Consider the following 26,319-nt stretch of genomic DNA (forward strand, 5'->3'; position numbering starts at 1 on the left):
AACCGTTAACTTGCGTTGACAATAGACGGAAGTCCGTCAATTGTCCCACATCAGCGGCCACGTATACTGCCACATAATCAGCCTCATCAGTACTTAACCCAAATTAAAAACCCGACCCATAACCCACCCTTTTTATAACCCACCCTCTGTATACACAAATCCAAATCACACTCAAATCCCTAACCACACTCAAATCACCCAAATCAATCGCTGAATCAATCGCTCGTTCGTTGTAAGCTGTTGAAAAAATGGTTCGAACGCGATCAGGTGTTGAAGTTCGTATAGTCCAGAAACGAAATGATGAAGACGAGATTGTGATCGAAGATGATAACGCTGGTGAAGATGATGGAGTCGATGCAAGTGATGGTGAAGACGAAAGTCGTAACAATGGTGAAGAAACATTGTAAGGCTGTTTCACTTGTGATTTATTAAAACGTCCTTTACATTTTGTAATTAGGGTTCTTAATTTCTTTACATTTAACAGGGAAAATCTGTACAATGTTGAATTATACTATGGTGGGCATTTTGTTCATGTTCCTTACGAATCGTATACAAGTAATGTGAAGAGAGTCTACAAGAACGTTGATTTGGAGAAGCTTAGCATCGATGAGTTGAAGAGCTGTTTTAAAGGTCCTGTTGGTGAGTTTGATTCTCTTTTTTTTAGAAGTCCAGAACTCAAGATTTATTTGCTTAAAGACCACCATCTTTTTTTCGATAAAACGCAACTCCGCCATAGTTTTTTCCAGCTGATCTTCTTTGACTCTCAATTTTGTCTTCAAATGTTGAACCACCTCTCGTGCTCTTTCTGTGTATGGGGGATCAGCCCATACAAAAAAGTTACAGTTTTTGCTTGCATCCTAAACAGAATGGTAGAGATTAGCTTAATACAGTCAAATACTAAACTGAAAAAATACACACAAATTATACCTTGTATTGACTGCAACCAAAAAACCTCCTTCCCGGGTCCAATGTTCCTTCTCTCCAAGCTTCTTGACATGGAGCCAAAAGATCACACCTACATTTAATACCATTGTAGCAAGATTCCAATTCAGAATTGAAGTGTTTATGGGTTGTGAAGGAGTTATTAATTGTTCCAAATGGATTTCTAACCGATGAACTACTACTCTTAGAATCCGACATAGAAGATGGAAGGGGGAGGGGGAAGAACCCTAACTCAGAGATGACAATGGGGGAATGAGAGATGAGAGATTGAATGGGGTGATTAACAAGTGGGTCGGGTTTTAACTCAGCTGATGCTTGCCACGTCAAACGGCCAACTCAGCTTTCCATCCATTTTTAAACGTCGTTAACGCGAAGTGACCTTTTTGAAATATTTTAAGTGAAAAGTGAGTTGACTGATAGCTTTTTGAGTTGGATGACCCAAGTGAAAATTACTATCGAGTTGAGTGACCTAATTGCCATTTAACCTTTTTATTTTCAGGATTCTTGGAAGAAGACCCGTTTTCTTTTCGGACATTAAAGTTCTATTGTCTAAATTTCCCCGATCATCTTGCATGTCCGACGGTTCGATAATAAGCTTTCTTGAATGAAAGAATTATCACGGTGAATTGCCGATTCTCGTTGAGATTTATTCTCATTTTCAAAAAAAAAAAAAAAAAATCGCTAGTCAAAACATCTAATTCAATCAGCCAGTCAAAACAGCTAATTCTATCCGCTAACAGCTAACCGTTAATTCCCAAACGGAGCCTTAATATATGCTCATGAGATTGTTAACGTCCACTGTTTGCACGTATTTTGAGAATGCTATAATGTATAGTTTTATAATGATTTTTTAATTAATTTATTTTTTTAAATAAAATTTTAAGCATTAAATTTTTATTAAGAAAAAATAATTCAAAAAATATAGTCGAAATATATTTTAGAGAAATATTAAAAACGTGTCAAAAAATAATGTTAATAATCGTAGGGGACCGAGGAAGTATTCTCACCGACCATTTTTAGCAAAGTTGAGAGGATTGTTGATGTTATTACCATTTCAGAGTTTAACTATACTCCGTTAGTTGTGAGTTTTCTGAACGTATTTACCGGTAAAATTGTTCAAGCCCTAACCGAAAAACTCAGATCATCCCATCCATACTCATGGCGATTGCAAGAACAGGTGTTTTCGTCGACGACTACTTGGAATGTAAATCTCTATCGCTATTCACAATCAATTTCAATTGATCATTTCTCATTTATACATAACATGTATGTATTTTTTTTCTTCCAATTTTCTCGAACTCACTTGAATCAAATTGTGTTTGCATATTTATGAATTTTGTGAATTAGATGCAAGCACATTGCCTGCTGAGCTCCAGAGACTTCTCAATACTGTCCGAGAACTCGATGATCGGTCACAAGGTATCACTTTGCTTCATTTTTTACTGTTTATAACATCTACTAATCAGGATCACTGCATAATTTTATCAATTGTGTGATTTTCGAGGCATTACAATAACTAAATCTAGGATTTTTTTGATCAAATTAGGATCTTTAAGTGAATCAAACATCACAATATTTTTGAATTTTCATTTTTTCCCGTTTTTGTTTAGTTTGCTGATTTGTGTTAATTTTAATAAAAGCTATGATAAATCAGACGAGGCAGCAAACTAAGTACTCTTTGGGTTTGGCGACTCAAAGCACAAAGAAAGTGAATTACGAAGAAGATGATGCAACTTTGAAAAAGGATATAGAGGCGAGCCAGGATAATGCTTTAAGTCTTTGTACCGAGAAGGTATTATTGGCGCGGCAAGCTTATGACCTTGTAAGTTCACTTTCTTTCCATTCATTTTAAATATGTCTTCTTTATATAATTTTATTGTTTTTTGATGAATTCTTTCTCAAACTAGTAGTATTTAATAGCAAGAAAACTTAGTAGCTGTTATATGACTAGTACCTTGGGTTGCTGAGTATGTTCAAATTTGTACATATCCCATTTACTATACCCCAGAAACAAAACAATGCAGGACAGATAGTGTGTTTTAGGTTCGGCGATGGAAATGATAAATTTACATGCTTACTACTTGAAATGCACACCTTGATTGTTTTTTCAGATAGATAGCCATATAAAGCGGCTTGATGAGGATTTAAACAACTTTGCAGATGACCTGAAGCAAGGTGCAGTTTTTTTTCCCTTGGAGTAAATTGGTTATATTGTATTTTGGTATTTATCTTTTATCTTTTGAACGAATATTTGTAAAAAAACAAATAGGTTCTACTTTTGAAAAAGCAGGCTCTCTAAGTAAAAGAACTTGTCAAATAAAGAATGGAACATATTAGTCTAATCGCTGAATTCTTAAACTACTTGCTGAATATTACAAGTAAAGGAGATGCCTGCAAAGACTAGAAAAGCAGAAAGATTGATATACAGTTCATCCAGGGCTCATACTTTTTTCCTGTGCCATGTAGAGGGAAAACTATCACCAGATGAGCCGGCAATCCTTCCCCCATTGCCTTTGGTCCCCAAAAGTGAAAAGCGGAAACCACTCTATGTAACTCCTCAGTCAAGGAAATATACTTATTTGGATAGGGCTTGGGAACGAGATCGTGAGAGGGACTTTGAGCTCATGCCTCCTCCAGGCAGTCTTAAGAAGGATTATGCCCCTATTGAAATTGATCAGCCTATTGACCCTAATGAACCAACATACTGCGTCTGTCATCAGGTTCTTCCTTTGATTCTCATTTTGTTATTTAATCTGTGTTAATCTTGCAAGTCAGTATTCATTGACCCACAATCATTAATTGCACCCTTCAGGTATCATTCGGGGATATGATAGCTTGTGACAATGAAAATGTAAGTGTATTCAGCTTTTACTTTCACAAATTCTTTTTGATTTTGATTAATGTACTTTTTTACAGATAGCGTTTCCAATTCAGCTATAAAATTTTGGATTCTGGTTAGTTTAACATGATTAACCAGTACAACAGTATGACCACAAATGACAAAACATAATGAAAACATGTGTTCTTAACTTAACTGGGCCAAAAGAAAGTGTTTTGAAGTTGTTGTGGGTGTGACATGAAAGGAGACAGGGTTGGATCATGGATTTTTTAGAAATGTAGGCAGATTTTGCTCATTTTTAATGTTGGGAATAATTGTATTTTGAGGTTACTCGGAGCTTTTCCAGTTATTTGCGTTCATTTCCGGTTATTGCTATATAAGGATAAAGAACACTAAAATGGACCATTTGTATCAGTTTCTGATCCCTGCCCTTGGCGACAGGGATGGAGACACTCTATGACTAGGGTTGACCTTTGCCTTCCCATCTTTTTTGCAGGAGGAAAAGTAAAATATTATATTATGACTAATTGGTTGTCTTCAATTTCTCCACATGTCCTCTCTCTCCCTTCTTTTATGCATCTTTTGACACAAACTAATTGAATGTGTGACATGAAGTTACCCAGAAGTATTACTTACATAGTACGTAGGCTGTTAATCTGTGAAACTGTAAGAGGGCATGATCCAGACAATTGAAATCAATTACTGCTTTCACTTGCCAGTACGGATAATCGAAGATTAACCCCAAAATAATATTCACCTGTGCCAGAAATCACACCCTTGGTGGCCATTAGAAATAACTGCTGCATACTATTTAATATACATCTATAGATTCTGTTGCATATATAATTATAGAATGAAATTGTCCTTTAGTGTACTTAATGGTTTTTAAATTTTTGTACTTTATAGTTTATGAGTAAATGTGATTTGTCCGTTTGCTTGTTAATTGTTGATTTTTTCTCGTAATCCTTACTTAATTCTTCTGCTTGTAATACTTTGACAGTGCCAAGGAGGTGAATGGTTCCATTACCAATGTGTTGGGCTCACACCAGAGACAAGGTTCAAAGGGAAATGGTTTTGTCCAACCTGCAGGCAAATACCAGTGTAGTAGGTTTGTGCATTATGCTGCTTACAGGCTACAGCATATAATCATCTATGCTTACAAGTTGTGAGTATCCCCGTGTGTATATATATACAGAACAATTTAGATATATTGCCTGTAATATCACAAGAGTACTTACTGAGAGTTCTTCAGCCAAATGCTGAATCTTGTGCCAGGTTTATTTTGTGTCTGTATTTGCACGTTTGGTATTTGTTTTTTTTGTCACGGGACTTTCATGTCAATGAATTGTACTAACATATAATATTGAAAGGATGAAATGAAGAGTTTCTTTCGTATGTGGAAATTTTTCATCTAAACAGAGGGCATGTCGAAATGTCCCACGAAAATTTAGATAAAACAATTTGATGTCCGAAAAAAAAAACACTCGAAATAAAAATCCGCCGACCTAAAGATAGAAGGAGAACTTTAATTCATAAAAACCTATTGACCAATCAAAGGACATGCAGAGATGGTCATGGAAATTTAGCTGATAAAACTTTAATGACCGAAAAAACTCAGATAAAAGATACAAGATCTGCGGCAGGAAGAAAATAAGGAGGGAGAGAAAAAAGGTTAAATAAAAGAAAGAATTAAGCACAAAAACTTATTTCCGGTGCCGAAACAAAATCATCTGTAATGCATCAGGTTAGTTGGTTTTATAGATAATAGTAAGAGTTGGCACTACCTTGGTAAATAGAGTTATTAATTAAAATAGTGGTGTGAAAGTTTGTTAGATATTAAATTAGTTTGAAATTTAGCTATAAAGTTGTCATATTAATAATAATACAAATAAATGGAATTTTTTTGGATATCTTTATAATAGTTTTTATTAAGTGCTAAGAATTGATTTATTAAAAGAAAAATAGAAAGAAAGGAAAAAAAAAGAGAGAAAAAAACAACAAGCATCAGGTGCCAGGTCAGGAAGGACATAGACAGGGGAGAGAAAAATTAGGGGTTTATTTCCCAAAAGCAGAGAGAAGAATAGATACAGAGGGAAAACAAAGAACAAGTAGTAATCAAGAATTAGAAAGAAGTAAGCACAAAGAAGAGAAGGCAGGCAAGTCCTTCACTCTCTCCTTCCCTCTCTCTTTTAATGGTTTTTTTTTTTCGTAGTCTACTCTGTTCTCCCTTATTTCTGTTGCTTTGATTGTTGGTTTCCAGTTGAGGTTTGTGAGCTTCTTCTTATTTCTTTTTAATTTGGTAGCCTTATTGTGAATTATAGTGAGCTCTATTGAAAGTAAAAGGGATTTTTGATGTGGTCGAGTAACAAGCATCACTTTGTCTCCACTTTCTTATCCTGATGAGTAAATTGCTAGTTATGTATTGGCTCTTTTGATAAACATAGAAGGTATATAATCTTTTCTACTTATTGGCTTGCGATTATGTTTTATGTGGCTAAATGATGGTAATCAGCCACAAATGATGGATTTAGTACATGCATGTTACATAATTGATGGCCACTAGAGCTGATCACTCTAGTAAATGAAGGTTACATGATTGCGGGTATATTTTTATCTTCATTTGTTGGTTTATTGGTGTGCTTGCCTACTCCTGCTTCCTACAAAATTGAAATATTTCCTGTGTTTATCTTATCGGACTTGCTGGGCATATCAATGCTCATTTTTGTGATGATTTATGATTTTCAGAAAAACACCAGAACTAGAGCAAAAGTACAAGTGGGCTGGGTAGTCTAATATCTTCCTACTTTTGATCATACAATTTGGATGTGTGAAGTGAGCAGATGACTTTTGAATTTTGTACCAGGAGGTGTGATACTTTGTACTAGTTTTAGGCTAGTATTGTATAAAGTTGGCTAGTTAAAATCTTGATTTTTGGTAGTTGCTGCTATGTATAGGCTGCAGACCTGGGAACCTCCCCTGATTTGTAAAATCTTGTAATGATCTAACTTGAAGGTTTTTAGCTGTTTATCTTTTTTGTGTTTGTTATGGTTGGAATCAGGCTGTTACATCATCTATCTAAAATGATCCCATTGTCAATTAACGACGAAACAAAAACGTTATATAGGATCACAAAGCCATCAACTATGACACTACTTCGAAAAAAACATAATAATTTAAACAGATGATATAAAAAGATTTTAACACAATTTGTAATATAAAGCCTTATATATCCATTTTTTCTTTCAATGTAGTTTTCACTCAGGAGTGTTGGAGCAGGCCGGGGCTTGTGTATTCTTTGATGACGTGGAAAGTGCTCTAAATTGACTCTTAAACAGTCTGAGTAGTGAATTTGAGGAGAATCTAATTAAACTTTCAGCAATATTATGGGGTTGTGGTTTTCAAGAAACAAGCACATTTTTAGAATAAAACCTTGTCTCCAGGGGTTAGTGTTGAGTGAAGTATGAAACATACAATGAGCGCATTGCTAATCAAGATCAGAATTCGACCAGTCTCGCAATCTAGAAATAATCTGCAGCAACAAAGATGTAAGTGGCAAAGTCCAAATGAAGGTACCCTGAAAATGAATGTGGACCAGTCTCGCAATCAGGAAATAATCTGCAGCAACAAAGATGTAAGTGGCAAAGTCCAAATGAAGGTACCCTGAAAATGAATGTGGACGCATCTGTTAAAAAAGTCAGCATCATTTCTCGGTGGGTCTGGTGCTTATAGATTATCAAAGTCAGATTATCATGAGTAAAATGAGGAAATTTGCAGGGTCGGTTCAAGTTATTGAAGCTGAAACTATAGCAATTCTTGAAGCTTTATCCTGATTGGAGGATTTGCAAGTGAATATAGCAATCATAGAGAGTGTGACTCTTTATCGAGCGTTGATGCAATTAATAGGAGTTATCAAAATTATCTCGAGCTTGGTTCTTTGGTGCAACACCGCAAGAATATTATTAGCAGGAGAGTTGGTTTTTTGATAGTTCATGTTAGGAAACATGCAAACAGTTAGCCCATGAAATGACTAAAATTACTTGTCGAGCTTAATAACTTGATTGTTATGTCGACTCCTCCTAAGTTTGTTGGAGACTATTTTGTTAGATGCTTTATTGAATTAATCATATTCAGCTTTATTAAAAAAAAACCATCACTAAAGTTACGCAATTAGAAACATATTATCTCCGTCGATTTTTAGTTGTCTACTTTTGACTTTCAATGGACCAATTATCTATTTTTTTATTAAATTAAGATATTTTTTTATCATTCTAAAAGCTTGAAATTTACATTTTAAAATAAATTATATGTAATTTATACTGATTTATATATTTTTTAATATTTTTAAAGATATATAAATTTTAGTTAAATTTTCATCGTTAAAAATCAAAATTAGACGACAAAAACCGAGACCCAGGAGTAGAATTTATAACGCGTCTTGCATTGGTGAGCGAAAAAAGAAGGCCCAAGTATGAGCCCAAACAACAATACATGAAGTCCAGTAGGTTTGCACCCATACACACAGAGACATATATACCCGGAAAATAAGTAACAGTCAATTTCTCTAAAACCCTTGTTAAGCCTCCTCCGGCTTCTTCTAAACCCCAAAATGGCGCCTCCGGCAAAGAAATTTAACAATAACAAATCTGATAAAGCCTTCAAAAAGCCTCACAATCCGTCTTTCAAACGCAATAACGACGCCGTTTCGAAACCAGCTCCTCTTCCCCTAGACGACGACGTTCCTGACTTCCCGAGAGGTTCATTATTCACTTTTACACGTACTGACTTACTTATTGTGTGTGCACATGTGTAAATTGTGTGTGTTTGAATTGTGGTGGTGTAGGTGGCGGAAGCTCACTGACGAGAGAGGAGCGGAACGGAATTCGGGAGCAAGTCGATGCGGAGTTCGATTCCGAAGTTCGAGATTCCAAGAGGAGGAAGAATAAGGTGCAGAGTAGAAGTTTTGGAGCGGAGGATGATGAATTGGGATCGTTATTTGGTGAGGGACTTACCGGGAAATTACCGAGGTTTGCTAATAAAATTACCTTGAAGGTATGCTTTGTTTCGAGTTTGTTGATACTGCGATTAATGAGGTCATTTTGTTAGGTTAGAATTTGCTGTAACCATAAGTTAAGCACATTTTGTTAACTTGCGAAGAGTATAATGCAAGTACATTTTGATAGATTATAAGTGCATTTAGTTGATATTTTTACTGCTACCAAATATGTCAACTTGTGGAGGACATTTGTGTGTTTACGAAAAAAAATTAAGAGAACAAGCATCATATGTAACTGTCATGGAAGTTTTTTAACACTTCACAATTTATTTAATCTAAGATGAAAAGGTAAATACAAATGAAGCCTATGGAGGATAAACAATTTGTTTTTTTGCCACTTTCCTAATTGAAGTTGTGGCTATACGTACAGACATTGATATTTCTTCCTTGCTCCTCTACTCTTTTTTTGTGCACCTTTCTGGCACAGTCTTGATGCTTATATAATATTGAACTGAAATGGATCCATAATATCTATAGAATTGGTAGCAGGGACCTTTTTGGTGAATAGACTTATATGTTACTTATAAATTTGATTATAAATTGCTTAGATGTGTCAATAACTCCAGCTACATATTTTAAGGTGTCTCAGTCTTCTTCTGCAATTTTTTGCAGAATGTTTCTCCGGGAATGAAGCTTTGGGGTGTAATTACTGAGGTGAATGAAAAAGATATTGTTATTGGTCTGCCAGGGGGACTACGTGGGCTAGTTAATTCTTGTGAAGCACTTGATTCCTTTTCAGATAATAAAGGAAGAGGGGTATGCTGAATTGACAATGATATCTGTTTCATTATATTAAGAATTTTTTGATTCCATTTAATTTTCTGATTCATGACTTTATTTCTGTATAAGAAGTAAACGTTTAATAAAAGTAGGTTCCTCTACTTAACTTTAATTTAACAGGAATGTGTTATATCCCCCTCCCCCTTTCTCCCCCTAATTGCAGGAACCAGAAAGGAATATATTATGCAGCATTTACCATACTGGACAGTTGGTTCCATGCATTGTGTTGAAATTGGACGCTGACAAGAAAGACAATGGGAAACAAAAGCTGTGGCTTTCCTTGCGCCTGTCTTTGCTGTACAAGAATTTAACATTAGATGCCATTCAAGATGGAATGGTATGCCATTATCTAATTTTATTATCTCTTACTTTTCCCTTGGTGGTTTTCCAAATATAGTTGTAGTTAAATGATTCAAAAGTGTCTCAATTACTGGGTGGTGAGTGTTGGCAGGACCGCAGGAATATATATAGTCTTTTTAGAGCCAAAAGTACTACCCTCCTTTATAGTTGCCTGCTTGTTTCATCTGTAAAACCTCTGATTTTAATTGACTCATCTTTGTTTAATAAATAGATTTAGGGCTATATTTGAGGCACATGATTGTCTGTTACTTGATTTCAAGTTTTATCATTGTTCTTATGATTGTTTATATTTAAAGGTTCTTAGCGCGTATGTGAAAAGCATTGAAGACCATGGGTACATGCTTCATTTTGGGCTGCCTTCATTTACAGGGTTTATGTCTGAAGAAATTCAGCCTGGTAATTACTTATTATCGGCTTATTTGAAGTCCTGTTTTCTTAATGAAGTAAAAGGTCTAGAAGTCGCCAGATAGATCTGATGTATTGTATATACTTATGGAAGATTGTAAGGATCATTCCAGTTTTCATTTGTCAAGCTGCCATATAAATCTGTGCATAAATGATTAAGAGTGATCTCTACACTCAGTTTAGTTAGCACTTAGCAGACATATAGAGGCTCTTCCATTGGCAAATACTCCGTATATCTGACTCGAGTAAGCCTTGATTGATAAGTATTATGTGAGTTGTAGGTAACCAGATATTCCCCTGTAATTACATAATACACTCGTAACAAATCTCTAACTGAATTTAGGCATTCACTATTAGAACTAATAATCACATGATATGCTGTGCACAACATACGAATTATATTACCCTCCAGTAAGATAGGTTGAGGGGTCAATTTTCCTTGCATTTCACTTCCATTTAACTATGTTAAGAACAGATAACTTGGGCCCGAAGCTTATCGCTACCCTTGAAAGTTAAATAGTTTATTGAGTAAAGGCTGTAACCTTAAAAGCAATGGTGAGGATCAGACAAATGTCGAGGGCCGCATATGAGTCTGACCTTGTGGTGGTCCCTTAGACTGTTCTTGCAATACAAGCAAGCATAAGCTTATTAAAATTGCATGTAGCTGTTGCTGTTTTTAGAGGATGTTAAAATTTGCTTGGTAGGGATTCAGACGTTTCAATATTTTCAATTGGACAAAAGTATCATAAAAATCCTGGCTAAACTTGCATATAATTACTCTAAGGATGTGGTTGCAGTCTACAGCTTGAGTCAAGTATCATGTCCAATGAAACTTCTGTTTGAGTCTTCGAGGTTTCTCAGGCTGATGATGGAACATATTAATATGTAGCCATGTCATTAAATTGTTTATTTTTTTACTACTTGCATTTAGCTACTTTCGTTCTCTGTTATATATATTAGAGTTAACTATGTTATGCATTATTAATCCTGTTACATTTTAAACCTGATCCTGAAACTTCATTGCAGGAAGAAGGGCTATTATGCACACTGGCAAACTCTTACAAGGAGTAGTTAAGAGTGTTGATAGAAGTCGAAAAGTAGTTTATCTTTGTTCTGACAGTGATTTGATGTCTAAATGTTTGGTATGCCACTTCTGAAAGAAGCCAAACTGTTTTGTCTTGTGTCACCTATTGTAATATTTAACTTATCTGCTCTAATTTCAGTGTTTTTATTGCCTATTAATTCAAGTTTTGATTTCATTGTAGACTAGAGATATTAAGGGTATTTCAATTGATCATCTCGTTCCTGGGATGATGGTCAATGCTCATGTGAAGTCAACCCTTGAGAATGGCATATTGTTATCATTTCTTACATATTTTTCCGGAACAGTAAGTTCATGAATACTTTCTAGTCAAGTAATAGGTTGGTTATGTTCGATAGATGTCTGACATCACTCATCTGTTTGCAGGTTGATATTTTTAATCTGGAGAATCCGTTCTGTAATTCAAAATGGAAAGAAGAGTACAATCAACATAAAAAGGTAACGTTCCTACTTGTCTTGGGATCGACATTTATATTTTGGCTCATCTTTTCTTAGCTATTGAAGAAAACATGATTTGGAAGATGTAGAGAACTAACTGAATTATGAATCTGGAACCGACTACTTATATGAATGTCTTACTTTATGAGAAGTCCTACGTGGTACAGATTTAATGGGAGACTATTCTAGGTACCATTTGCTAATTGATGAGCCTGCCACTAGATCCAATTCTTTTCAGATTTGGATTCGTTGTATTTTAAGCCACTGATACAGGCTCACTGAAAATTGTTGAACAGGGTTCAATAAGCATATACTAATATATAAGAAGGTAATGATATTATTCTATATAAAAGGTAAAGCAATTTATGGTGTAGTGTATTGCAGTGCTGAGAGAAATTGATCTTGGACCACGACTTATTATAATGGTTTTGAATGTTTAATTTTTTTTCATCAAGAATAAAATTTATTCTTAATGTTTTTCGCTTAAAATGGAGAGTAGTTAGCTGTGATATTTTAGTTTCTTGTCCAAAAGAATAAGAGCAAGTTAAAGAAATAGGGAGCAGTAGTAATTATGTATGGATATGGTCTCGCTTTCTTTACTAATTTTGAAAGGCTCAAGTATAATAGTCTTTGGTCATTGCTTTGATAGATAAATTAGAACCAGGACTAAAAAATGTAAATTTGCAAGTTAAATATTTATGTGCCTTGTTTCTTTGGTCAAATTTGTTTTTGTCTTTTATTTTTCATACATTGTAATATGGCCACTTTACCGTAAATTGTTTCTTGGCTTAGGTAAATGCTCGGATATTATTTGTTGATCCTTCAACAAGAGCTGTTGGGTTGACTCTGAATCCCAATCTTATCCATAACAAAGCTCCACCTGCAGTAAGTTTTTGGACTATAATAACTCTTTTTAAACCGGGGTTTGAAACATGTGATTTCATTGGAGTTTTAGTTTTTTTTTTCTTTCCTTTTTTCTGTTGTATAGCAGTTGTAGGCTACAAGGTATGTCTGAAATACTTAGTTACCCGACTTTGTTACTAGGTACTGTGTTTTGTGAATAAGAAAATGGATTTACCTGTATAAATCAATACAAATTCGTTAGTATTAATCAGGCATTCTGAATGACTATGCAATCACATCTCTAGTACGTCTAGTTAGCAATAAATTGGTTTTGTTACTCTTTTTATCTGGTGATAACATCTGTCAAATAGCTTGTAAATGCAGGAGATATCTTTGATAATTCTAAGGTGATCAGGATTGATAGAGGATTAGGCCTTCTTTTGGAAGTTCCCTCCTTACCAGTTCCAACTCCAGCGTATGTCCGTGTAAGTTTCTACACAGATAGTTCAGTTTGATTGTTCACTGTGTCTACTTGATCATATCAGGAGAGACACTGAAACACAATGTTGCAGGTTTTCGATGTATCTGACAAAGAAATTCGCCAATTAGAGAAAAGTTTTAAGGAAGGAAGTCATGTTCGTGCTAGAGTTCTTGGGTTCAGGCACCTGGAGGGCTTAGCTACTGGTGTTTTGAAGGTTACTTTTGTTTATCTATCTACCACATTATATTCTTCATGTTTTATCTAACAAAATGCTAATGTGTATATGAAGATGGTGAATTTCTTCTAACTTCTGTTAATATTGCCAAACTTCATTTTGAATTTTAAAAAAAAAAAAGCAAGAGACATTGCCCTACAAATTAGCATTTATATTACTATGGTTTAATCAAGTGAATTCTTGTCAGCAGAACTTCTGGATAGAAATTGATCTAAAGTGGTTATTTTTTAAAATTATTATATAGTGGTTTTGGTTGAAATTTAATTACTAACAAACACATACCCCCTTTGGGGCTCCAACTTTTGTAAAATCAAGAGAAGAGGTACATCCGCAGGGCTATTCCTTACAGATATGCTGAAAAGATCACGCTTAAAAGTGACATACGATGATACGATTGAACTTTTACATATAAACCGTAGTAATTTTCATTTACAGAAATAATGTAATGCAATAATTGTTAGGCTTGAAGTAATTAAATGACTCCAAATTGCTTAACTGACTGCCTAGAAAGAAGCATCCAACCCTGTACTTGTGCTGTCATATCGTGCTTTGGGTGGCTGATGCTGGAGATGATATTCAATTTCTAATATAACGAAATTGTGCATTTTTACAAGGTGGAATCTTCCAATTATTACCTAATTTTGAATGGCAATAGGATTAGTGATGTAGTGGAAAGTAGGAATGGTGATGTTACTTTTTGCTACTTCTCTTTTAATTTGAACTTGTTCAGATTCCAGAAATTCTGTTTAGGCACATATCATTTGTGGCATGGATAAAAGTTGTTGGGGTATTTGACATTCCATGTACTATATTTATATACATACATATACAAGTATGGGGGATTGTATACTGTGCATTGGTGGTGTTAGTTCTTTTTTTCTTTTTTTTAATCTTAAAAGTTTTTGCAAAAGAAGACTAAATGGTGTGATTTTCTTAAAATTTGGCTTTTAGTTACTGCCTAGCGCCTAGGCTGACCTTTAGTACAGTGACATGCCATAAAATTAGGGATTCAATTGACTACTTAATGGCTGTAATCAAACAGAATTTCACCTACTAATTTTCAATCGATAATGAATTCTGTTTCCCTGTTTTTTTATGTTTGCAGACTAGTGCTTTTGAAGGGTCTGTCTTCACCCACTCCGATGTTAAGCCTGGTATGGTTGTCAAGGGAAAAGTTATTGTCGTTGATAGTTTTGGTGCCATCGTACAACTTGCTAGCGGGGTGAAGGCACTTTGTCCTCTACGTCATATGTCGGAACTCGACATAGCTAAGCCTAGAAAAAAGTTTCAGGTGATTTTCTAGCAGGCATTAGTTTATGGCTTTTGAGTTTTATGTCTTTGATTACCCTTGTTATGTGTCTTTTTGGACAATTCTTTCAGGTTGGAGCGGAACTAATCTTCCGTGTTCTTGGTTGCAAGTCCAAAAGAATTACCGTTACTCACAAGAAAACACTTGTATGCAGTCTCTCGAATTTGTAATTCTATTTATTTTTGTTTTCCTGTCTTTTCAGTTTCAGAAACAATAAACTTAAATAATTTTAAGTGGGCTTTATTTTATTTCTGTTCTTATTACTATATTAATTATGCTTCGTTGATGCATATAATAAATGTCGAAACTCATATGACCAGTCATACAGTTTTAAATATTACCTTGTGGTTTTCTCGCTTGTTCCAAGTATGCTTGTATGTACACAGCTGACAGCTCTAATGTATGATTATATTTTTGTCCATTCTGTATGTTCTTGACTCGTGAACGAGCTGTGTATTTTTAAGTTAATACAAGATTGTTTCCATTGTTACTTTAGGTTAAATCAAAGCTTGAAATCCTTTGCTCCTATGCTGATGCAACTGAAGGATTAATAACCCATGGATGGATAACGAAAATTGAGAAACATGGTTGTTTCGTCAGATTTTACAATGGAGTGCAAGGGTTTGCTCCCAGGTTGGCAAGAGACTTCATATTGGTTACTTAGTTTCACTATACCTTTCTTTGTGTTCTTTTATTGTTTCTTCGATTCTCTTAACAGTCTGTTTTTTTTACTTTTTATAACTACTATGAAAAGCAAGATTAATGCCTAATTTATTCAGGCATGTATTGGGGATAATGAGAAATTTATATGCTGCTTAATGTAACGAGTGCAGGACAATTTATTGACTAGCTGACATACTCTTTTATCTCTGCTTAGTCTTATTGAGGAAATGCTAGAATTTTAAGTATTTAATGAGGAAATGCTAGTTTCGATGTATTTAATTTTCAGTACATGCTTTAGTTCATTAAGGGATAAAGCAAATCTGCCAATAATTTTCTATGATTGTCTAGCTATTTTTAGTTAGCATTATCATGGTTACATACTTTTGCTTAGTTCAAAGATAATAGGCTTAATATTCTTCTGATTTGACATCTGAAAATGAGATTTTTATATTTTGTTTCAGATCTGAACTAGGGTTGGATAAAGGGAGTGAAATAAGCTCGATCTATCATGTTGAGGAGGTGGTGAAATGTAGAGTCATAAGTTCTCTTCCTGCTTCACGACGGATCAACCTTAGTTTTATAATGTCGCCTTCAAGGTTTGAATTCTATGAATAAATTATATATATTTGTGTGTGTGTGTGTGTGTGTGTGTGTGTGTACATAAAGTATATGTTCTAGATGGTCATTATGGTCTTTTATTATTTAATTCAAAATCGCAGTAGCCCCCACCCTCCCCTACCCTCACTTACCCAATAACATTTAACATACGTAGGCCAATCAGAGTCAATAATATGTTTACACTATTATATGTTGACAGGATTTCCGAAGATGATGTGGTCAAACCAGGAAGGCTCATTTCTGGTGTTGTTGAACGGGTTACTCCTAATTCAATTATAATTAGTAGTGACGTTAATGGTTACATGAAGGGCACTCTTTCTACTGAACATCTAGCTGACAACCAAGGTGATATTACATCATGCTTGTATGCTTTGGCCAGTCCCTGCTTTCATTTAATCAGTTGAAGTACTGATTTTCTGTGGTGTTGCTTCACAGGGCTTGCTGCCATAATGAAGTTAGCTTTGAAGCCAGGATACCAGTTTGATCGACTCTTGGTCCTTGGTATTCTCTTTGTTTATTTTTTCCCCAGCTTTAAATGCTCATAATTTCTCTTTCGCGTTTGATGTGCACAAAGTTACCAAGGCAGAGTGTACTGCTACGATGAGCTGTAATGATTAAAATTGAGTTGCTTTGTATATATTTTGTCTGCATTCCTGCCGACCTGAGCAGTCAAGATTTGTATCTGGGATATATTAACATGATAAAGGTCGAAATATATTACTTGAAGGATTACTGGATGAGATATATGAATTACTAGGGGAATAAAATCATCCTCTGCAAGCGCAAAGTCAGTTGGCCTCGGTGTGAAATAAAATGCAAGGGGAAATCTTTTTGAAGTTAACGTTCTATAAGAATGAGCAAGCAATATGTATCATGTTTAACCTTTATTTAGAAGTTGAAAGAAATATAAATGTGTTGCATGATAACGAGGAAAAAGTGTGTATGGAGATGTGTTTAGAAATGTTTAAACTTGCTAATTTTTGTAGATTTTATTAAATTGATGTTCTGTTTAAAAATGTTTATACTTATTAGTTACAAGTTATAATTTTATTTTATCGTATCCTTTCTTGTGGATATTCAAGCTATAATTCTCCGCTCTAAGTGTAAAAACATAATTCTCTCAAGGTATAGTTGTAGCTAATACACTTTGAAATTCATTTTTGGTTGCTATAGATGTTGAAAGCAGCAGCCTGATTCTCACTGCTAAACATTCGCTCATTAATTCGAGCGACCAACTTCCTCTGGATGTCAGTCAGATTCGCCCTCATTCAGTTGTCCATGTAAGATAGTCGGTTACCTCCATATAGAATGTACATGGTCAGAATATTCTCCTTTGGTGTCAAAACTTTTGAAGTGAGAATGATAAGTAATCATCGTGGAAGGTCATTTTAAAGATGAAATATGGTTTCTGGGACTTGATTATTTTTAAGGATGATAAGCTATAAAAAATAATATGGACTTGATTATTTTTGTATTTATTATTGTGATATGTTTTGATCATATGATTTAAGTATGCTTCGGGAAACAGGGATATGTGTGCAACATAATTGAAACGGGTTGCTTTGTCCGCTTTATGGGGCGCTTGACTGGTTTTGCTCCAAAAAGCAAGGTAAAATTCATTGAACTAATTTTCCTGTATTTTGTATGAACACACCCGAAGTTCATATATACTTGGTGCTTTATTTTGTAGCTCCTCTTCTTTGTAGGCCACTGATGACTGGAGGGTTAATCTGTCCACAGTATTTAATATTGGACAATCTGTTCGGAGTAACATACTTGAGGTAGGTGAAGGGTTGAGAGTATAATGCTGGCTTTGGAATATGTTTCAGAAATTCAGTTTCCATACCTTTTGCTATCCAGATAAATAGCGAAACTGGTAGAATGACACTATCTTTGAAGCAATTGATGTGCTCCTCAACGGATGGGTCCTTTATTCAGGAGTATTTTATTTTGGAAGAAAAGGTAATCTATAAACAAACTTTGAAAAAGAGATTGAGACCTATTTGCTTTTCACATTCTCTGTGTTTACACCTTGTTTAGATGCTTATATGATAGATTCTGTTCTTTCTGATCATTTGTTGTACGTAAGAGCTTAAACAGAATCTAAGTTTTACAGTTTCATATGTGCTCATTTGTGTCCTCTCCACATTTTTTTCCCTATGTTCCAGATTGCAAAGCTGCAATCATTGAACTCGAATGGTTCGGAGTTGAAATGGGTTGAAGAATTCAGTATTGGTAGCCTTATAGAGGGCGAGGTGCAAGAGACCAAGAACATCGGAGCTGTTATCCGCTTTAAGAACCATGATGATGTTTTTGGCTTTATAACTCCATATCAATGTGAGTCGCTTGTTTAAGTGTAGGAAAACATCATAGTTACAGAACTATTGTACTTATATTGTTTGGTTTGACAAAATCGTGCAGTGGGTGGACATTCTGTGGAGATTGGATCCATTGTTAAAGCTGTGGTTCTTGATATCTCCAAGATGGAACGCCTTGTGGATGTATCTTTGAAGCCAGATTTTGTTAATAGGTTAAAAGAGAGCACTTCTAGCCTTAAATCTCAGAAAAAGGTATTCTCTAAGTTGCTCACTATAGTCACCTTATGGTTATAATCTTTATATTGGTCAGATCAGGGAATTGAACATTTAGTGGGAAATATATTCCAACATCCCATCTTGGATCAGAGAATGATGCATACTGTATGTCTCCTGATTTTAGAAACGCAAACGGGAAGCACACAAAGACATGGAGTTGCACCAAGCTGTAAATGCAGTAGTTGAGATTGTAAAAGAGAATTATTTGGCAAGTGTCTCTTTTTACTTTTTGTTCTGTTCTAATAATTTGACATTGCTAAAATTTATATACTTTTGTTTGCATTTTTTAATTCAGGTTCTTTCAATACCCGAGTATAACTTTGCCCTGGGTTATGCGTCTGTAAAGGACTACAACACTCAGTTGTTGCCTCCTAAACACTTTGTTCCTGGACAAAGGTAAGAACATTTATAATATTTTACTCTCTTATTTCTCACTTGCTTTTTTATTTTATGTTATTGAAGAATATTTTAAATTAGAATGTTAGAATGCTAGCAAATGTTGGTTGTCAGACACTTCTTTTCATCCATTACTATATATTTTCCAGTTTGAAACAGAATTGTTTGTTTGGTGTAGTTTAAGTGCGACAGTAGTAGCTCTTCCAAGTCAATCAACAGCAGGAAGATTGTTGCTACTTCTTAACTCTATAAGTGAACAGAAGGAGACTTCCAGTTCAAAGAGGGCGAAAAAAAAATTGAGTTATGATGTGGGAACCCTTGTTCAGGCGGAGGTAAAAGTTATATTTTGCTCACCTATTAGTTTTCCCTTTTGGATGCACTTATCTGAAGTTCATAATTTTTTTCAGATTACTGAGATAAAGTCTCTTGAATTGAGAGTCAAATTTGGACCTAGTTTGCATGGGAGAGTACACATAACTGAGGTATTGATAGGCTTGATTACATGATTTTTTTTTTTTAAGAATTATTTATTCTTGTCAATATGTCATGTGTAATCTTGGGTGGTTTATTTTTAGGCAAATGATGATACTGTTGAAGATCCATTTAGCAACTTTAAGGTTGGGCAGATGCTAACTACAAAGATTGTCTCAAAGCCTAAGAAGTTAGAAAGTTCTAAGAAACTTTCTAATTGGGAGCTTTCTATCAAACCTTCATTACTTGCAGGTAAAATAAACCACAAGATTGGTTTGTCTAGGCTAGATAACTGACCACCTGTATACCCATAATAGCTTCACAAGCATTTTTGATGCCTCTATACCATTGGGTTACTACCATAATTCTTGCAAGCTTTCTTTTTCATTACTGTCTGCCTTGTACATTACTTTTAGGGTGCTTATATGCGTCTTCAAGTGTTGTAAGTTACTGGTTTTGCACACAGTTTCTTGCAGTAAGTCTATATTACGTGCTGTTTTAAACTAATAAAATGAATTTTAGTAGTTCCCTCTGTCTTGCAAACTTTTTTATTGGCACATGTAATTGTAAAAAATTGACTGGTATGATTCCCCATTGTTATCCTATACACATGAAAAACTGTGAGTGGATTGTTTTAAGATGTAAAAAGATTGGATTTGATCAATAGCGAAATTGAAAGTCTTCAATTGCTTAGCTGAAACAACATTATAAGAGAGCAGCAGTGGAAGGGTTTTAATTTGAATGGGTTGCCCCCTGCTTAATTTTTGAAGTTTTAAAAGCCTTGTAGGAGGCAAATTGAGATCAATAGTACGTCGAGTTCAAATGAAAATAAGAGAATATTGATGAACGCATGATTTTCAGTTTAAACTACAAGGGGAATATGAACATATTAGTAGGATGAATGTTCTGTAAAAAACTTCTCAGTTCTCATATATTTAATTAGTAAAGTCCTGTCATATATTTCACTGAACTTATTTTTTTTTTGCGCTATTCGAAACCAGTTGATACAGGGGCCCAAATTACTGCTGAAGAATTCAGTTATGTGATTGGCCAAAGTGTTGCGGGATTTGTGTACAAGGTGGATACTGACTGGGTTTGGTTATCAATAACTCGTGATGTAAGGGCTCGGCTGTATGTTCTTGACAGTGCATGTGAACCTCATGAGCTTCAGGAATTTCAGAAGCGTTTTCATGTGGGTCAAGCTCTGAATGGCTACATTTTGAGTACTGATAAGGAGAAAAAGATTTTACGTGTGGTGATGCAGCCGTTGGTTGTTCCTGAGAAAGAAAATGGAGATGTATCGAACCCTACTTCGAGAGAAATTTCGGCTCATTTATGTGAAGGTCAGGCTGTTGGAGGCCGGATTTTTAAAATTTTACCGGGTATCGGTGGCCTGCTTGTGCAGATCGATCCTCACCTTTATGGTAAGGTTCATTACACAGAACTGACAGATGATTGGGTACCAGATCCATTATCTGGATATAGGGAAGGGCAATTTGTTACATGCAAAGTCCTAGAAATCAGCCGCTCAGTTACAGGTACTACCCACATTGAGCTGTCACTACGTTCATCTTCAGCCGGCATGGAGAGTCAGAAACCAGCTGAAATGGGGTATGATTTAGTAATAATGCTACTTATTTTGTATCCTGTCTTCTGTATCTGGTATGTATATTTACTGATTAGTTGACATAATTTGAGATGCAGTTTTATCTTTTGCTTAGTGCTTCATTTTTGGCCCCTGTTTGCTTTATAAAAGTCATTACCTAAAAATTGTTACATTTACTGTGGGGCCCATCAATCTTTTGTTTTTAGCCCAGTCCTATCTTTCTCTTCTGGTATTAATATATTATGTTTATGCGTTGGAGTACATGCTTCATAAATTGAAGATTCATTGGTAAATCTATTACTATTTGAAATTTTGAACTAATGTTTTGTGGAGCCATTAGAAAAGTAAAGCTGCTTAGCGAAGAAAAGGTATCTAAAAGCAAGGCATGCAATATAGGGCTTATATTCTATAGTTAATTCTTGTCTGGAAATCATTTTCTTTTTTAGAATATACGTGTCATATGAGGAATAAGCTCTTCGAGAGTTTGATGTTTTAATGTTTTCAGGCAGCCTATTTCTAAACGTGTGGAGAAATTGGAAGATATTCGTCCTAATGAAGCAGTGCAGGTACTTTATAATTGGATACTTTATTTTAAGGTTTTATGCTGTTGTATATGGAAATAATTTTTTTTTAATTTTCTTTTATTTATTTTTTTTGTCAAATCATTATTTTTAATACAAACCTCAGTACTTATATGCATGCATATAAAAATCTACTACTGCTTCCATAGTCTTAAAGGTTAAAGTGTTATGAATTTGCTGGGTTTTAACTTCGAAGTTGTGCTCCATCCAGTTGAATGAGTTCTATCAATAAAATGTAATGATACCAAATAGACCATCGTTAGCTAATTTCTTCTCTCTCGTTTTATCTTAAAGTTAGAAAGCAAACCAAATATATGCAGTATATCCTGCTCTTGGACCGGCGTCTGGGGAGGTTGCATTGCTGACATTGCTTCTACTTGATGAAAGCGGGGAGGCCTATTTACAATGACCCCCCAGCTTCAAAAGTGCAAAAAACACCAACATGACACAAATATAAGGATGCCACATAAAAGACGATAGACACTAGATATTTAATCAGATAATGTCATGCACTAATATAACAGATAATTACATTTAAAAAAAGACATGAGAAAGGTATACATATAGTGATCGTAAGTGTTTAGATTTAATTAATCTGTGTGCGGCTGTTGACTAATGTATTAGCTTTAATCATTACCATCTGCAGTATCATGTCCTAAACATTAGTTTGTGCCTCTACAATTGTTATTAGGGCTATGTTAAGAATGTTACACCCAAGGGATGTTTCATCATGCTATCACGCAAGTTTGATGCAAGAATAATTATTTCAAATTTGTCTGATGGATTTGTTGAAAATCCTGAAAGGCAGTTCCCAACTGGAATGCTCGTCAATGGGAAGTAAGTTTCTGTGTGACTTTCTATTTATGATTTATCGAGTACAGCATTGTTATATACTTATAATTTACCAAAGCAATGCATTTCAGGGTAATATCTGTTGAGCCTCTGTCAATGCGAATTGAAGTCACTCTTAGGACAAGCAACACACCGAAAGCCTCAAATAAAGGAATAGCTGATTCAAGCAGCCTTAGTGTTGGAGATATCATTTCTGGGTATATAAGGGGTGTTGCCTCCTTTGGCTTATTTATCTCTATTGATCAGACAAACTGTGTAAGAAACTGTGCCTTTCTAATTGAACAGCTACTTGACCTGTTTCTAACACCATAATTTGTGTACTGTGGATAGGTACTTCTCTTGTACAATTGTTTATAGATCGTCTTTTACTTTTAAGTCATATACCTCAGATGCTTACTCAGCCCTATTGCTAAAAACAGTTGTTCCCTCTTTACCATTCCTAATAGTAAAACTGTTGTGGGGTTTGTGTTTTTTTCATGTTCCTAGGTGTATGCACGCATACTTCTTTTTCTACTAATGCTTGAGTATTTCTCTTGCCTAGGTTGGACTGTGCCATCTTTCACAGCTTCCAGAGGAAAATAGTAAAGATATTGAAGCTAAATACAGAGTTGGAGAGAGAGTTAGTGCGAAGATTTTGAAGGTACCCCTTGACATTGTAAATCATGTAATGTTAAACTGTTGCAATAAGCAGTTCATACTAGGTGGATTGTCTCGGATGCTATATAGTTCTGCTCCAAGTTTCAGCTGTGACACCTTCAATTTTATTACCAGGTGGACAAAGATAGAGACAGGATTTCTCTTGGGATGAAAGATTCAGACTTGAGTGATGATGCACATATCCAGACACCTTTAAACCAAATGTCTGATGATGCTTCCGAGGAGAACCTTATGGTAGAGGATGAACAAATAATGTCTAATGATGCTTCTGTAAAGGCTGTTATTCTTTCTGAAGCGGAATCCAGGGCATCAGTCCTTTCTAAAGTGGAATCCAGGGCCTCGGTCCTTCCCCTCGAGGTTGCTCTAGATGATGCAGAGAACTCCCTTGTAAGTAGCAATGCAGATGGTCAAAGTCTTGAGAATGTTGATAACAATGACACCATGGAACAAAGGAACAAATTGGCAAAGAAAAAAGCAAAAAAAGAGAGGTATCACTGCCCTCTCGAGAGATTGATTAACTTTTAACCAGGTGTATAGTTTCCAAAGCTCAAGTATTCCTTTCATTGAACTGTTGTATACAGGGAAAGAGAAATTAGTGCTGCTGAGGAAAGACTGATCGAGGAAGATGTACCGAGGACTCCTGATGAATTTGAGAAGCTAATTAGAAATTCCCCTAATAACAGCTTTCTCTGGATAAAATATATGGAGTTTATGATATCTTTATCTGATGTTGAGAAGGCCCGGTCAATTGCTGAAAGGTACAAAGTTTTGACTCTTGAGCAGCTCTTTACTGCTACATTAACACTCATGTTGCGTTAGTTAGATGGAACTTAATGGGGGTGGAATGGGATGTAACTTTAGAATGATATGTAGTTATTGGTGTATAATTTTCTTCCCTACTTATTTCCATTTGACAAGTTCAAACTAGGGTTGCACCTTTCAATTATTGGATGAATGCTCATTTCTTCTTTCCATTATCGTCATTCACTAAAATCACCAACTGAAGGGAATCATCTACTACAGAATTATAATTATAATAAATAAATAATAGAATTGGATTGCTATCCCCCACTCTCCCTCATATATATATATATATATATATATATATATATATCTGTGTGTGTGTGTGTGTGTGTAAATTAACAGAAAACGTATAAAATATAGTTGTCCACAGCTCTTATCCCTATACCTATTAATTTATCATAATCCTCAAATTATGGTCTGGTAGCTCTTTCAATGGAAATTACCATAGTAGTAGAATATTTCTCCTTTCAGTTTTGAAAATACTTTCAAAAATCCTTGTCTGGCGTAGTGGAATTATATAACTTTCTATTTTTTCTGTTATATTGTACTCCGTATTCAGTTTATTTAATTTTCAATTTTGTGCCTTAACCTTTATAGTTGTTCGAGTATAATTGGACATATGAAATTTTACAGCAATCTTCTAGATGCATATATACAAGACGACTGCGACAAGAAATGTTGTGGTTTGTGACCTTTCAGACTGTGAGTGCTTAACTTGTTTCTTCTTTTGGAATAAAACCTTGTAGGGCCCTGAGAACAATCAACATCCGTGAAGAATCTGAAAAGCTAAATATCTGGGTTGCTTTTTTTAATCTTGAGAATGAATATGGAAATCCGCCAGAGGTATGATATGTATATTTCTTTTTATAATCCACTCTTAAGAACATATTTTACATTCACTCAGTGACTGGTTTCTTTGTGTTTTGTCTCTAGGATGCTGTAGCAAAAATTTTTCAAAGAGCATTGCAGTATTGTGATCCTAAGAAAGTGCATTTAGCTTTACTTGGTATGTATGAGAGAACCGAAAGACCAGAGCAGCAAAAGTTGGCTGATGAACTTATCGAGAAAATGGTGAAGAAGTTTAAACATTCTTGCAAGGTATGTGCTATTTAGTGCCAACTGCTTTGGATCTCCTCCGGAGATTCTTGAATTGTTAACTCTTTTTCTTCTTAAATATAGGTTTGGCTTAGGCGAATTCAGATACTTCTAAAACAAAAACAGGATGGTGTTCAGCCCCTTGTAAGTCGTGCTCTTATGAGCCTTCCTCGGCACAAGCATATAAAGTTCATCTCACAGGCAGCTATTCTTGAATTTAAAGGCGGAGTACCTGATAGAGGACGATCTATGTTTGAGGGAATGCTTAGGGAGTATCCAAAAAGGACAGATTTGTGGAGCATTTATCTTGATCAAGTAAATAACTTTCTTTGAGGGTTGGCCGAAACTGTCTCCACCTTGTATCTAATTTGTTTTTCTTAACAGGAAATTCGACTCGGTGACATGGATGTCATCCGTTCATTATTCGAGAGAGCAATAAGTTTAAGCCTTCCACCAAAAAAGATGAAGGTTTGTATATCTGTCATAGCATAGCACATATCCTCCTGATAAGTTTATCAAGTTATATAATAGTTACTTTTTGCTTTGCTTGGTTTTTACATGTGTCTTGATAATGCAGTTTTTGTTCAAGAAGTATCTGGAGTATGAGAAATCTCTTGGTCACGAAGAACGCATCGAATATGTAAAAAGAAAGGCAATGGAATATGTGGATAGCACCAGTGCTTGATACAATCATATATAACGAGAGGATTTGAGCAAGAGCCAGCACAGGCAGGTTTCAAACAATTAAATTTTAACAGGAGGCAATGATGTGTGGCGAGAACGCCCAAGCTTGATATCTTTATATAGACCGGAGGTGGCCAATGATGGCTGAAATTTTGTACTGCCAAAATAGATGTGTTGTAATCTAATTGTATCACAGTCTATGATAATAAAGGTTTTTTTTCTTCCATAATTATGTATTTTATTCTTATTCTGTAAACAGCTTGTGTAATTATCCTGCTGGATCTTCTAACTATATATTTGTACTTTTCTTCTTTGCCTAGAATCAGGCTTGCAAAGGCAATGTTACTTCCATATTATTCTTTGCAACAAAATGGTGGAAAGGCGCATAAATGGTTCACGACAAATAGATCTATTATTAGTCTCCCATCTCCATTGCAGTTGTGCCATCATGCATGATTGTGAAACTAGACACGTCTGTTCAGCTCGATTAATTTTTAGTATATAAAATTTC

The 26,319-nt window shown here is 35.1% G+C and overlaps 2 protein-coding genes across 5 annotated transcripts; both read left to right on the plus strand.

Annotated features, from left to right (window-relative positions):
• Positions 1 to 1,962: 1,962 nt before the first annotated feature.
• LOC108220914 (PHD finger protein ING2) lies at positions 1,963 to 5,176 on the plus strand. 4 transcript variants are annotated; one of them, XM_017394804.2, is made up of 7 exons: positions 1,963 to 2,146; positions 2,290 to 2,361; positions 2,597 to 2,764; positions 3,054 to 3,117; positions 3,409 to 3,662; positions 3,755 to 3,793; positions 4,782 to 5,176. In XM_017394804.2, exons 2-7 carry the CDS (start codon positions 2,290 to 2,292, stop codon positions 4,884 to 4,886), a joined length of 702 nt encoding a protein of 233 aa, XP_017250293.1. In that variant the 5' UTR covers positions 1,963 to 2,146; the 3' UTR covers positions 4,887 to 5,176. The 4 variants fall into 4 exon arrangements, with proteins under 4 accessions (XP_017250293.1, XP_017250291.1, XP_017250294.1 ...); XM_017394802.2 differs by having other exon boundaries at positions 1,983 to 2,146; positions 2,583 to 2,764; XM_017394805.2 differs by having other exon boundaries at positions 2,020 to 2,208.
• A 3,135-nt stretch (positions 5,177 to 8,311) lies between these two features.
• On the plus strand, positions 8,312 to 26,100 carry LOC108222887 (rRNA biogenesis protein RRP5). The gene is made up of 40 exons (XM_017396847.2): positions 8,312 to 8,535; positions 8,622 to 8,830; positions 9,447 to 9,590; positions 9,778 to 9,951; positions 10,271 to 10,370; positions 11,406 to 11,521; positions 11,645 to 11,767; positions 11,848 to 11,919; positions 12,712 to 12,804; positions 13,134 to 13,247; positions 13,335 to 13,457; positions 14,584 to 14,769; positions 14,859 to 14,933; positions 15,284 to 15,420; positions 15,912 to 16,046; positions 16,268 to 16,413; positions 16,504 to 16,569; positions 17,242 to 17,348; positions 17,597 to 17,677; positions 17,775 to 17,849; positions 17,929 to 18,030; positions 18,237 to 18,405; positions 18,490 to 18,638; positions 18,787 to 18,870; positions 18,958 to 19,058; positions 19,237 to 19,390; positions 19,466 to 19,540; positions 19,634 to 19,781; positions 20,531 to 21,140; positions 21,641 to 21,701; positions 22,408 to 22,553; positions 22,640 to 22,823; positions 23,110 to 23,208; positions 23,340 to 23,713; positions 23,807 to 23,983; positions 24,776 to 24,872; positions 24,963 to 25,127; positions 25,209 to 25,439; positions 25,509 to 25,592; positions 25,702 to 26,100. Exons 1-40 carry the CDS (start codon positions 8,388 to 8,390, stop codon positions 25,807 to 25,809), a joined length of 5,742 nt encoding a protein of 1,913 aa, XP_017252336.2. The 5' UTR covers positions 8,312 to 8,387; the 3' UTR covers positions 25,810 to 26,100.
• Positions 26,101 to 26,319: the final 219 nt, after the last annotated feature.

Source organism: Daucus carota, chromosome 5, assembly GCF_001625215.2.
Source record: "Daucus carota subsp. sativus chromosome 5, DH1 v3.0, whole genome shotgun sequence".
Taxonomy (NCBI): domain Eukaryota; kingdom Viridiplantae; phylum Streptophyta; class Magnoliopsida; order Apiales; family Apiaceae; genus Daucus; species Daucus carota.

What these genes read in the sequence shown, in the direction of transcription:
- LOC108220914 (XM_017394802.2), top strand. Translation starts at nt 2,101, where the DNA reads ATGGCGATTGCAAGAACAGGTGTTTTCGTCGACGACTACTTGGAAT. An exon ending in TGCAGATGACCTGAAGCAAG is followed by an intron (nt 3,118 to 3,408) that starts GTGCAGTTTTTT and finishes TGTGCCATGTAG; the next exon opens with AGGGAAAACTATCACCAGAT. An exon ending in TAGCTTGTGACAATGAAAAT is followed by an intron (nt 3,794 to 4,781) that starts GTAAGTGTATTC and finishes ATACTTTGACAG; the next exon opens with TGCCAAGGAGGTGAATGGTT.
- LOC108222887 (XM_017396847.2), top strand. Translation starts at nt 8,388, where the DNA reads ATGGCGCCTCCGGCAAAGAAATTTAACAATAACAAATCTGATAAAGCC. An exon ending in ATTTGATGTCTAAATGTTTG is followed by an intron (nt 11,522 to 11,644) that starts GTATGCCACTTC and finishes ATTTCATTGTAG; the next exon opens with ACTAGAGATATTAAGGGTAT. An exon ending in AGTTTAAACATTCTTGCAAG is followed by an intron (nt 25,128 to 25,208) that starts GTATGTGCTATT and finishes TCTTAAATATAG; the next exon opens with GTTTGGCTTAGGCGAATTCA.